General features: G+C 42.3%; 1 protein-coding gene across 31 annotated transcripts in view; it reads left to right on the top strand.

Annotated features, from left to right (window-relative positions):
• The window catches only part of LOC466067 (WASH complex subunit 2A), a 65,498-nt gene that overhangs the window by 11,585 nt on the left and 40,114 nt on the right, over positions 1-13,799 (top strand). For 15 of the 31 annotated variants that reach the window (XM_054659496.2, XM_054659497.2, XM_054659501.2 and 12 more), the window contains exons 5-12: positions 1,507-1,680; positions 4,829-4,922; positions 6,254-6,315; positions 7,588-7,635; positions 11,072-11,182; positions 11,728-11,815; positions 12,458-12,529; positions 13,570-13,688. In XM_054659496.2, coding sequence (XP_054515471.2) covers positions 1,507-1,680; positions 4,829-4,922; positions 6,254-6,315; positions 7,588-7,635; positions 11,072-11,182; positions 11,728-11,815; positions 12,458-12,529; positions 13,570-13,688 — 768 coding nt within the window. Of the gene's footprint in view, positions 1-1,506; positions 1,681-3,420; positions 3,514-4,828; positions 4,923-6,253; positions 6,316-7,587; positions 7,636-11,071; positions 11,183-11,727; positions 11,816-12,457; positions 12,530-13,569; positions 13,689-13,799 lie in introns of those variants that run through there. The other 16 variants (XM_054659505.2, XM_054659509.2, XM_063780616.1 and 13 more) reach the window with 4 other exon arrangements.

The following is a 13,799-nucleotide window of genomic DNA, read 5'->3' on the forward strand; positions in this document are numbered from 1 at the left end:
TGTAAAGGTTGGCCCTTTGTCAGCAATTATTACTTGTAACAGATGAAGCTGTTAGACTAGGAAAAGGGTATTCGAAACCAGCTATAGTTCTGCCTGTTGCCAGCATTTTTTAAAAAAAGTTATTTTATTTTATTTTTTATTTTAAAAAATTTTTTATTTTGAGATGGAGTCTCACTCTGTCGCCCAGGCTGGAGTGCAGTGGCACGATATCAGCTCACTGCAACCTCTGCCTCCTGGGTGCAAGTGATTCTCCTGGCTCAGCTTCCCGAGTAGCTGGGACTACAGGCGTGTGCCACCACGCCTGGCTAATTTTTTTGTATTTATTGTAGAGACGGGGTTTCGCCATGTTGGCCAGGCTCGTCTCAAACTCCTGACCTCAAATGATCCGCCAGCCTTGGCCTCCCAAAGTGCTAGGATTACAGGCGTGAGCTACTGTGCCCAGCAGATTATTTTATTTTTAATAGAACTCAAGGATTTGCTAGCCATTTAAGTGCAGTAGTATCTGGTTATACCAATTCAGGGTTTAATTTGAAGGTGATAGGTATTTAGTGTACTATTTTTAAAAACTGCTATATATTTCATACACATTTTCACAAACTCAGTACAATATTAGCTATTTAACTCAGAATAAAGCATATCCAAATAGAAAAATACACAACCAAGACAAAAAAGTTCAGTTAGAAAGACTTCAGTACTTGAGATAAAAGACTAAAATGCTCGTAGGGTTTTTTTCTTTTTGCCTTTGGCCCTCAGAACAACACTGTGTGGTTTGGTTCCTTCTAGAATATTTGTAGTGGGGGAAATGACACTAAATATTTTTCGGTATTTCTCACAATGGCACACTTGTGTCTGCGGGGACTGCCACTGAGAGCTGCTGTTGCAGGAAGAAGACACCTGAGGGAGATTCTCAGCCTGTTGGTGATATGAACAAACCTTTTTTCTTGAATGGGGCATTGTTGTAGGGTATACACAGAATAGACCAGAGATGAAAATGACCCCCTTTTGATGTAGAACAGATTTATAAAATAATCGTAATTGTCCAGTATTTTTTTTTTGTCTCTTTAAACTGTAATTGAAAAATGAGACCTCTGTGACCTTCCTTCTAAGTCTTAACACCTAAAATTACCCAAGGGATAACCAGGGCTCGTGGGATAGTCATGGTGAGTCTGAGAGTCTAGGCCCTCCAGCAGTGGGGAAACAGCGTGCATTCATTGTTGGGATGCTTCTCCACACACTAGTTGTACCTCTGCTTTTGTAGACGATGACCCTTGAGCTCTGGAACCTTAGGTAGTTTGATGCATGTCCAGAAAGGGGCAAACTTGGGATTTAAAACTTGCAGTCTTACTCCAAAGTCTGTGTCAAGGCATTCAGCAGAATTTGACTTTTTTAACATTTTTAATAAGTTTTTTTGGAGCTTGAGGCTAGGCTTTAGAGAACATTCACAGTATTCTCTTGGGGCAGTATCAATATATTGGAGACCCATACTGCATGGTATTTATTTTGTAGGAGAAGACACGAGAGCAGAAAGAAGTAGATCTCATTCCTAAAGTCCAGGAGGCTGTGAACTATGGCTTACAAGTATTGGACAGTGCCTTTGAGCAACTTGATATCAAAGCAGGAAACTCAGACTCCGAGGAAGATGATGCTAATGGGCGGGTGGAACTGATCCTTGAACCAAAGGTGAAGACATTCAACTTAAATATTTATTGCACAACTATTATGTTTGGGCTACTTTAATTGGGCACACGATTAGTAAGTCATGGACTTAACCTCTGGGAAGTGAGTATGTCACTTAGTAGTCTCACATTGACTCCACCAGAAAGACTCGCTTTACCTGAGCACTGATGGAGTACTTGTGAGGTGCAAGGCAACATGTCAAGTTGGGGGTGCAAAGATGCAGAGCATGGCCTCTACTCTCGAGGTGTGTGTTGCAGTGTGGTGGGAGAGAGGAGACATACATACGAGTAACCATTGTAAATGCCCTGAGAGAGAATTGACTTCCAGCTGGAATTTTGGGGCAAAGATGATATTTGAATTGGGGTTTGAAGGGTGGGGAGGCTCAAAAGAGACAGAGAGTGTTGGGAACCTGAAATTATGTAGCTTGGGCTAAGGAAGACTGCAGAAGAACTGAAAGGCATTTGGGTTGTTTCCGGTTTGGGCAATTATTAAATACAAATGAAGCTGCTGTGAGCATTCATGTCCAGGCTCCCTCATAGCCTAGTGAGTGTTGGTTGCTTGACAGACTTTCTCCCACATTGTTCAAAGAGACAATTGGGGTGACACAGAGTCTCTCGGTAGTGAACACAGAAAGTTACCACAGTGATTTATAGAAAGGGGCCTTGTGACACACAAGGCCTTCCGAATTAAAACATGCCACAGAACCAAACCCTTTTTTTTTTTTTGAGACGGAGTTTCACTCTGTCCTCCAGGCTGGAGTGCGTGGCACAATGTTGGCTCACTGCAACCTCTGCCTCCTGGGTTCAAGCGATTCTCCTGCCCCAGCCTCCTGAGTAGCTGGGATTACAGGTGCCCACCACCACACCCAGCTAATTTTTGTATTTTTAGTATAGACAGGGTTTCACCATGTTGGCCAGGCTGGTCTCGAACTCCCGACGTCAGGTGATCCGCCTGCCTTGGCCTCCCAAAGTGCTGGGATTACAGACATAAGCCACCGCACCCAGCCTGAACCAAACTCTTCTAGTCATTCTGTAGCTGCACATTTCTCTTCCAGTTTGAGCTTTGCTGAGTCACACCAAATTGAGGCAGATCATTTGGCACTGACCGGTACACTTGCTGCTTGGATTTTCACTGTATGCCTTTAAAAGTCAGCAGTGGACTCTGGGAAATGGATTGCCTGGACCACACTTGATACTTCCAAGACACACAGCACTTTCTCTCTTTTTTTTTCCCCCTTGCAGAGAAAGTTGTGGAGGTACACTTTTCTTTTGTAGGAGGATTTGGGGATGTCTTCTGAGTCAGTGAGAATTAGTCCAAATTAACGCTGTCTTTGCCTTATGCTCCATTGGTTGCTGTGACGTCGTTGAACCTTTACTTTAACCTTCCCAATCTTTCTGTTGTTGTGTGAAACATCAGAATTATTCTCCCCTGCCCCAGAGTCCTTTGACAAGGAAGAGATATCATTGCCAAAGGGCAATGCCTCACAGGGGACAGGGCAGCATTTCCTTCAGCAGTGGAGGTAGGAGGCTGTGCAAGGGTGGAGCACTTTCTTGACCCTATTTTTTTTTTTTTTTTTTTGAGACAGAGTTTCACTCTTGTTGCCCAAGCTGGAGTGGCGCAATCTCGGCTCACTGCAGCTTCTGTCTCCTGGGTTCAAGCAATTCTCCTGCCTCAGCCTTCCAAGTAGCTGGGATTACAGGCATGTAACATGACACCTGGCTAATTTTTGTATTTTTTAGTAGAGACGGGGTTTCATCATGGTGACCAGGCTGGTCTTGAACTCCTGACCTCAAGTGATCCGCCCGCCTCGGCCTCCCAAAAGTGCTGGGATTACAGGTGGGAGCCACTGCAACCGACCAACCCTAAATTTTTAATGTGTGTGTGGTGTGGGACTGACAGGAGTAGACGGCTGACATGGGCAGATCTCCAGCATGTGCTGTTGGGGCCACAGTCTCCTGCCCTCACTCTGTTTTCTCGTCTGGTCTTATTTTACCAACTTCACTTTTCTAAATTCAACAGTGTGGAACCACTAGGGGGTATTGTTCTTCTGTTTATTGAGTTATAATCTTTTTTGTTTATTTATTTATTTATTTATTTTGAGACGGAGTTTCGCTCTTGTTGCCCAGGCTGGAGTGGAGTGATGTGATGTTGGCTCACTGCAACCTCCACCTCCTGGGTTCAAGAGATTCTCCTGTCTTAGTCTCCTGAGTAAATGGGATTACAGGTGTGCGCCACCACACCCAGCTAATTTTTAGTATTTTTGGTAGATATTGGGTTTCACCACATTGGCCAGGCTGGTCTCAAACTCCTGACCTCAAGTGATCCATCTGCCTCAGCCTCCCAAAGTGCTGGGATTACAGGCATGAGCCACTGTGCCCGGCCTAATCTATTTTTATATTAAAATATATAGATATATTATGTCTCATTAGTACTGCTTTTTAGGGGACAGCTCACCAGAATGTTCAGTTTCTTTCCTTGGTCCTCCTCTTCTTGGACCTTATACTAGGAGGTTGTACCCTTTTCCCTGTTTGCTTGCTGCTGATAAACTTTTGGTAGGCTTTTGCCATTTTTGTTAAATTTTGTTAATTAGGCCCTTGGGGAGGGAGATTCTGTGTGATACAGCTTTACTTTGGCATCTTTTTTTTTTTTTTTTGAGATGGAGTTTTGCTCTTATTGCCCAGGCTGGAGTGCAGTAGTGCAATCTCAGCTCACTGCAACACTGTTTCCTGGGTTCAAGTGATTCTCCTGCCTCAGCCTCCCGAGTAGCTAGGATGACAGTTACCCGCCACCATGTCCCGCTAATTTTTTTGGATTTTTAGTAGAGATGGGGTTTCACCATGTTGGTCAGGCTGGTCTCAAACTCCTGACCTCAAGTGATCCACCCGCCTTGGCTTCCCAAAGTGCTAGGATTACAGGCGTGAGCCATGGTGCCCGGCCTTACCTTGACATCTTTACCTAGGATTTGACTTTTAAAAAAATCAGTGAAAAAAAGAATTTTTTTTTTTAACTTTTAGTCCTGCTGTGTTTCTTATTCTCCACCTTCGTTATGTAGCTTGTTTGGGATAGTCAGATGGAACAGGGTATCAGGTGGCACATGTAAGTTTGTTTTCAACTGAAATGTTTGACAGCCTATTCCTTTCATGATGTACAGGATCTATACATTGATCGTCCTTTACCATATCTCATTGGGTCAAAGCTGTTCATGGAACAAGAAGATGTAGGTCTTGGAGAGCTGTCCAGTGAAGGTACTTTTCTTCACCAAATAATTTTGTTCCTTAACATTTCTTTTTTATTTTAAAATAATTTCAAATTTTACATTAAAGTTTCAAGAATAGTTCAAAGAACTCTCATATACCCTTCACCTGGGTTTACCAGTTAACATTTCACCACATTTGTTTGATTGTTCTCTACATATACGTAATATTTTGTCTTGAGCCTATTTGGGAGACATCATGCTCATGCCCTGTTACTTCTAAATGTTTCTCTGTGTGTTTTCTTTTTTTTTTTCTTTGTCTTTTTCTTTTTTTGAGACAGAGTCTCGCTCTGTGGCCCAGGCTGGAGTGCAGTGGTGCGATCTCAGCTCACTGCAACCTCCGCCTCCCGGATTTAAGCGATTTTTCTGCCTCAGCCTCCTGAGTAGCTGGGACCACAGGCATGCACCACCACACCTGGCCAATTTTTGTATTTTTAGTAGAGATGGGGTTTCACCATATTGTCCAGGCTGGTCTCGAATTCCTGACCTCATGATCTGCCCGCCTCGGCCTCCCAAAGTGCTGGGATTACAAGCATGAGCCACCGTGCCCGGATCTTTTTCTTTCTTTCTTTTTTTTTGAGCCGGAGTTTCTCTCTGGTCACCCAGGCTGGAATGCAATGGCGCGATCTCGGCTCACTGCAACCTCCACCTCCTGGGTTCAAGCAATTCTCCTACCTCAGCCTCCTGAGTAGCTGGGATTACAGGTGCCCACCACCACACCTGGCTAATTTTTGTATTTTTAGTAGAGATGGGGTTTTACCATGTTGGGCAGGTTGGTCTCGAACGCCTGACCTCAGGTGATCCTCTGTGTGTGTTTTCTAAGAACAAGGACATCTCTTGTATAATCACAGTAGAATTACAAAGCCAGGATATTTTCCTGGACATAAGGGTATTATCCAATCTGCTGCTATGTTCACATTTTGCCGTTTGTCCCAGTGACACCCTTTACAGTCTCTCTCTCTTGTTCTCTGGTCCGGGACTCAATCCAGGACCAGCCACCACATTTGGTTGTCAAATCTTCAGTTATCTTTTAATCTGATGCCATTTCTCAGCCTTTCTTTGCTTTTTATGACCCTGACATCTTTAAAGAGTACAAGCAAGTTTTTTTTTTATTTGTAATGAATAATTTTTGGGGGGAGAGATACTTCAAGACTACATAAATATGTAATTCCTCACCATAATGACACTTGCAGTTCCAGTAAGTGAGTATAGATGGTTTTATCAAGATCTCTGTGATGCTGTTGTATGGTGGTTTGTGATTTTGAGCGAAGGACATTTTCTTGTGAATATTGGTGTGGTGACCCTTATCTCTCTTCTCAACAGAAGGCTCTGTAGGCAGTGATCGTGGCAGTATTGTGGACACTGAGGAAGAGAAAGAAGAGGAGGTAAGGGCTGTTTGGTATGACCAGGTCACGGTGGGCAGCAAGCTTAATTTAAGATGGGCCTAGCAGGCTAAGTAAATAGCATAACTGTGAATTCGTAATCTGCTTCCATAAAGCTTTTAACAGTGATAGAAGCCACATTCTGAGTTTTTTTTCCCAAGGGTTAGATTTCCTTTTTGCCTTATGTACAATAATAGGGAAAGCTGCTTTCATCTCTTCCACTATTATCCTCTCTCCCACCTTGCCACCAAATATCTCTTTCACCCAATATATTTTTGAGAAGGGCAGCTTAGATGTTTTGGTGGAATCTCTGTCTGGGATATAGTCTTTGAGTATATTCTGTCTTTGAATAATTCTAAAGGAAAAAATCTACATTTAGAACTTTTGTAAACTATAAAACCTAGAGCAGGATATACCGAAAGCCACCACTTACATTCTATTTTGCTGCTGCCGCTAGCGCTTTCATATCCACAGAGCATAATTTCATTTCCTTGTCTAGAGTTTGAGTCTGTGGGCCTTGACTACAGTTGAATCTGTAGTTGTTCTTTAGATGGGATATTCGTTATTGCAAAGGACACAGCCATGTTGCAGGAGAGTCCTCGAGTATGGGATTTCCGAAAGGAGACAGTGTTGTGTATGTGCTTTTCTCTTCTGGTTGGTCCCCCTTTCTGCACTCTCCCTGCCCGCCTTTCTTCCAGTCCTCCAAAGAAAAACCTGACAGCAGGAAATGAGCTTTTCTTAAGTAACTTTCGTATAACAAAAGCAGTGCTCATTAGGGGAATCCCTTGCTTTTAGCCACCGATGTGGCACTTCAATGTGGCACTTCATCAATAGTTGCTCGTAGCAACTATTGATGTCCCCTTCTTGGGCCTAATGAAGTAGTTATCCTAATGAGAGGAAATAGAGACAGTATAGTCCAAAATGTAAAATAACACAAACTGACTTTCAGTAATTTAGTTAGTTAAATGTGCAACTCTTTAAATCCAAAGGCAAGAGTTGAAAGTGCAGGTGATGTGAACAAATTGTTAGTGGCATTTAAGTGAACCACAAAAATTACATGTTAACTGGAACAACCCTTCACAATATTGCCAGCTACCCAGCTTATCTGCACCTTGATACTTAAGGTGACCAGTAGTCAGTACAAAGAGACTGAGTGTCAGAGCTTTTTCTCCACTTGACATACAATCAGCCTGCCCCAGAGACTTAGACCTGCAATCATTTCTGTGCTTCTAAGTAAAGCCCATTTAACAACAAAGCCTTTTCTTCCCCATAAAGGAGTCAGATGAAGATTTTGCCCATCACAGTGACAATGAACAAAACCGGGTAAGGCTCATATATTGAAATGACTTTGTTTTTACATTTTAATTGAAGCATAGTATATATACTAAAATTACTTTGGAATGATTTATGACCAAGTGAGGATTTTTTCATGTATACAATTTATTTTCCTTTAAGCATTTCATGTATTTAGGCTAACTACCTCCTTTGTATATATTTTTTCCAATTTTGCTTTATAGTTTATTTTTCTTAGAAAAGAAGTTTCAAAGAAGTGAAAAACACAATTGGAAAACAGAGCCTCTAAAAGAAGACTCAGTTACCCAAACTGAACTACTTTGCATGAGTCCCTCTTCTGTTTTAAAATTGGAGACAATCTAGCAGTAACATTATTGAGTATTCACAAGATGAAAACTTCTTACCCTACTGTCTTAGCACGGTTATCTTAATTTTTGAATATCTAAAGGCGTATTCTTTTCATAGTGTGCATTGTTCATTTTCTGCCATTTTATGTTAACATTTTATAAATGTGTCCTTATTTATTATTATTATTTTTTTGAGATGGAGTTTTGCTCTTGTTGTCCAGGCTGGAGTGCAGTGGCGTGATCTCAGCTCACTGCAACCTCCGCCTCCTGGGTTCAAATAATTCTTCTGCCTCAGCCTCCCGAGTAGCTGGCATTACAGGTGCCCACCACCATGCTCAGCCAATTTTTTTTGTATTTTTAGTAGAGATGGGGTTTCACCATGTTGGCCAGGCTGGTCTCGAGCTCCTGACCTCAGGTAATCCACCCACCTTGGCCTCCCAAAATGCTGGGATTACAGGCGTGAGCCACCATGCCTGGCCTCCTTATTTTAAATAGCCTTTGCAGTTTGCATTGTAAACTTCTATACTTTTAAACATACTGAGTATGATACTGTCATAGTCTCTAAATGTATAAGGGAAAGAGTTTATTTCTAGAGTTGTATTTTTGATGTAATAATGTATTCAATATTTTCTTTTCTTTTTTTTGAGACAGAGTCTCGCTCTGTTGCCTAGGCTGGAGTGCAGTGGTGTGATCTCAGCTCAATGTAATCTCCGCCTACAGGGTTCAAGCGATTCTCATGCCTCAGCCTCCCTGAGTAGCTGGGACTATGGGTGTGTGGCACCATGCCCGGCTGATTTTTTGTATTTTTAGTGGAGTCAGGGTCTTCCCATGTTTCCCAGGCTGGTCTTGAGCTCAGGCAAACCGCCCACTTCGCCCTCCCAGAGTACTGGGATTACAGGTATGAGCCACCACGCCCAGCCAATATTTTCATATATAAAAATCCTTTGCTTCGGTGAACTGTTTCTTCAGAATGAGGTGGTATAGAGTTATGTTAATAACTCTTAATGTCTGGTGGACATTCTAAATTAAGTATTATGCATGTAGATTTTCCTACAATCTCATCACTGGGGTGATTATTTTAAATTTCTTTTAGTTAAAAATTTGCATTTAAATTTCTTAGCTGGGAAATATTTTTTTCACAAAAATGTTTAACTATCAAATGAAGGATTTTATACTTTCTGGTTGTTACTGTATTTTCCTGGTTGTATTCATAAATGTGGTTGATCTTTATAATTTTAACGATCAGTCTTTCTTCATAGGATATTTGTTTCTATGGAATTTCCTATTAAGATCTGTAAATGCGAACAGTTTTTCTTTCCTTTTTTTTTTTTTTTTTTTTTTTTTTTTGAGACAGAGTCTCTCTCTGTTACCCAGGCTGGAGTGCAGTGGCACGATCTTGGTTCACTACAACCTCCACCTCCTCGGTTCAAGTGATTCTCATGCCTCAGCCTCCCAAGTAGCTGGGATTATAGGCATGTGCCACCATGCCCAGCTAGTTTTTGTATTTTTAGTGGAGATGGGGTATCGCCATGTTGGCGCGGCTGGTCTTGAACTCCTGACCTCAGGTGATCCGCCTGCCTCAGCTTCCCAAAGTGTTGGGATTACAGGCGTGAGCCACCACGCCCGGCCACAAACAGTTTTTCAAAAACAGTACAGTATAGTGAGTAAAAGCACTAGCTTATGCAACAGGTTGGTTTTGTGTGCTGCAGCTAACCTCAAAGTTGTAAGGATTAAATTAGATAATAAAGTGCTTTTAGTAACATGCCTGGCACAGTTCATTGATTCAAACATTGAAAAAAAATTTTTTTTAATTATACATAGTAGTGTGTATCTTTGGAAAAATTAGAACTTAACAGATAAGGCTAAGTTTGAGCCTTCCAGTCCTTTCCTTCTCTGCATACTCTTCAAGGTAACTGGGATCATGCTCTGGGAGCATGTCATTCCAAGTCTGTTTCTTTGCTTTTATAAACACATCTGTTTCCATAGAAATGCTGTAGTGTTTGCAGAGGGGGCGGGGCGTGGTATCATCCTGGATTTGTTATTCTGCGCTTTTTTGCTTGACCTACCTTGGATGGCTCTCTAGTCGTTACAGCTTTTACCTTTTAACTATTACTCAGTATTCTTACTAAGGTAAGACTATGCTGATGATGTTTATATTTCTCTAGTAAAAGGCTGGGCATGGTGGCTCACGCCTGTAATCCCAGTGCTTTGAGAATGTAATCCCAGCGCTTTGGGAAGCTGAGGTGGTTGGATCACCTGAGGTCAGGAGTTCGAGACCAGCCTGGCCAACATGGTGAAACCCCGTCTCTACCAAAAATATAAAAATTAGCCAGGCGTGGTGGCGGGTGCCTGTAATCCTAGCTACTCAGAGGGCTGAGGCAGGAGAATGGCTTGAACCTAGGAGGCGGAGGTTGCAGTGAGCCGAGATCACCCCATTGCACTTCAGCCTGGGCAAAAAGAGCGAAACTCCTTCTCAAAAATAAATAAATAAATAAAAATATTTCTCTAGTAACAGCCATTTTTGATATTTTAATATTCTGCTTTTTATATTCTTGTTGTTACATTCTTATAAAGGATACATTTTTAGGCCGGGCTTGGTGGCTCACGCCTGTAATCCTAGCAGTTTGGGAGGCTGAGGCGGGTGGATCACCTGAAGTCAGGAGTTCAAGACCAGCCTAGACAACATGGTGAAACCCCATCTCTACTAAAAATACAAAAAATGTGCTGGGCGTGGTGGTGCATGCGTGTAATCCCAGCTACTCGGAAGGCCAAGGCAGGAGAATAGCATGAACTGGGCAGGCAGAGGTTGCAGTGAGCCGAGATCGTGCTGATGCACTCCAGCCTGGGCCACAGAGCAAGACTCCATCACACACACACAAAAATATATATATATTTTTATATTTTATATGTATTTTTATATATATATTTTTCTTAGATTCAAAGTAAATCTTGTGTATTATTTCTTCCAGCACATCTTTTGCTTCATAACTTGCTGCATCGTGATTATGATTATTATTTTAAAAAGCTGTTACGATTTTGAAGGAGGAGCCTAAAGGCTGACAGTATCTCTTCTTTAGCTTAATAACTAGTAGTTCTAATTTACTATTTTATACTCTTAGCACACCACACAAATGAGTGATGAGGAAGAGGATGATGATGGCTGTGACCTTTTCGCTGACTCTGAGAAGGAGGAGGAAGATATTGAGGACATTGAAGAAAATACTAGACCTGTAAGGAAGGCTGTAGTTGCTATCACTTGGCAGAGTTTTAGAACCAATGACTTGTTTTTTTTTTTATTGTGACTTACTTTGTACAACACTCATTTTGGCATATTTGTCATTTCATTTACACTTTGGAAAATAATGGCAAGCATCTCAAATTGCCTCACAAGTACCACTTTCTTGTCCAGATGTTATGATTTTATGAGTCAGATCATTCAGAATATGTCTAGTTCCAGAGTTTGAAGACCATAGTGCTCCTGTCTCTCCACCCATGCACCTTTTTCTTATTTTCGTATTTAGATTTTTAAGTATTAAAGTCAAGTATTAAAAAAAATAAGGAAATAAAGGGCATCTCCCTTTGAAGGAACATTTTATGAGTCCTATTCCTTGGGTGAGCTGTATAGGGTACATATGTTTAAATTCATTTAATTAAACTCTGTTTTCTCCTCAGTTCAATTTCTTTGCTCTTGTATACATAATGTTGTTAGGTGTCCAAAGTGAAGTGTACTAGTTTGTTACAAAAAAAGCGATTCTTTTGATTTCTCCTGCTGTAGAAAAGAAGCAGACCTACATCGTTTGCAGATGAGCTGGCTGCCCGCATCAAGGGGGATGCCGTGGGCCGAGTGGACGAGGAGCCGACAAGTGAGCCCCAGCTGCATTGATGGGGAGTAGGGGAGGGGTAGTGCAGAGCCCTCTGCTGGCTTCACCAAAGGCGGATTTCTCTTTTTATTAGTAATTACTACATATATTTATTAGTAATTGCTACATACAATTTAAATTGTAGCGCTTATTCCTTTTTTGGTTAATGGGCTCCTTTAGATAACTGAACACTGTGGACTCACAAGAAAAATGTACATGTACACATGTAGATAACACTTTACATATAATTTCAGGAGATTAATGGAAACTCCAGAGAACCATGGGCAACAGCTTAAGAATTCCTGGCTGAATATTTACTCCTATATTTTGAACACATAAGAATGTGCTATATAGCATATTCTAGTTATAACAGGGTAGAAAGATAACACAATAATTCTTTCAACAAATACAATCCTGTTATGCACATGAGCCTGGGATGAAAGCAGAAGCCTTCTGCCTTACAAAGAGACTCTTAAGTGCCCACTGTGGGCAGGGCAGGGGGTTCAGTGCTCTGGTGCAGCTGAGATGAAAGGCAGATGTCTTGCTCTTAGCTGTGAGTTATGAGGATGACAGACGTGGAAAGAACCAGGATGTGTATACTGAGGGAGGACTTAGTACTATTAAAACCGTGAACTGTTCTTCAAGCCTTACCCTCAGGAGAAGCAAAACCTCGGAAGACACTCAAAGAGAAGGAGGAAAGGAGAACTCCTTCAGACGGTGGGCCTTTTCCCTCAATTCTGTTATTTTAGGAGCCTGTTGACTAAGGAATGTTGCTTACATAATTCATGAAGTACTGCTTTACATGCTGTTTTCCTTCTGACAAATGGGTCTGTCTCCATTTACTTTTCTAAAGCCTCTGGGCTGGGCGTGGTGGCTCACACCTGTAATCCCAGCGCTTTGGAAGGCCGAGGCCGAGGCGGGCGGATCACGAGGTCAGGAGTTTAAGACCAGCCTGGCCAACATAGTGAAACCCCATTTCTACTAAAAATACAAAAAATCAGCTTGGCATGGTGGCGGGTGCCTGTTGTCCCAGCTACTTGGGAGGCTGAGGCAGGAGAATCACTTGAACCCGGGAGGCAGAGATTGCAGTGAGCCTTGATCGTGCCACTGCATTCCAGCCCGGGTGATGGTGCGAGACTCCATCCCAAAAACAAACAGAAGCCTTGGAAGGCATGTTTTGGGGTGCTGGGAGGATATGTGGGTGTGGAGTAAAAATTCCTGTAGAGATTTGATTTATTAGATTTTACAGCAATCATTTCTTGTCTTCCTAGAATTCTTAGAAGTATAGAAACTTAGGAATCTCTAGCATTTGTTTTCAATAAAGGATACACCAGGCCTTTTCCTGCAAACAGCCATGTCCATTACATTAGACTTGTCCCTGTGTCAGTCTGCAGATCCCTTTGTTTATTCTGCCCTTCCTTCCCCCAGATTGGTTGGGGAATGGGTCTTGAATGTGGCATCTGACCCGAATGCTTGCTTCAGAGTAAATCTATATCCAGGGTGCTGACCTAGAGAATGAATGCTGTCTGCCGCAGACGTGGACAGACTTGAGAGTGGAGGCCCAGAGAGTCTTTTGAGGGTGTCAGTGGACTGTGCCAGGGGTTTAGTGTGAAATTCATCAGACTGCCTCACACTGTGTTAAATAGTGTCAGATAAACTCCATGCCAGTTTGGAGACACAGCAGATGCCAACCCGGGAATTTGAGTTCTGGACCCATCTTTAATACTCCCTGCAAAACATTGCTTTCTGTTTGCTAGATGAAGAAGATAACTTATTCGCACCCCCCAAGCTGACCGATGAGGACTTCTCGCCATTTGGCTCTGGAGGCGGCCTGTTCAGTGGGGGCAAGGGGCTCTTTGATGATGAGGACGAGGAGGTGAGTCCATGTCACCCAGCAACACTCCCTGCAGCTAGCTGTGTCAGGGGTCCACAGGGAAGAAATAGGCTTTGCTTGTTGAGTGGGGAAAAACAGTTTCTCAGTTGGAAG

This window comes from Pan troglodytes, chromosome 8 (genome assembly GCF_028858775.2).
Source record: "Pan troglodytes isolate AG18354 chromosome 8, NHGRI_mPanTro3-v2.0_pri, whole genome shotgun sequence".
In the NCBI taxonomy this organism is placed as follows: domain Eukaryota; kingdom Metazoa; phylum Chordata; class Mammalia; order Primates; family Hominidae; genus Pan; species Pan troglodytes.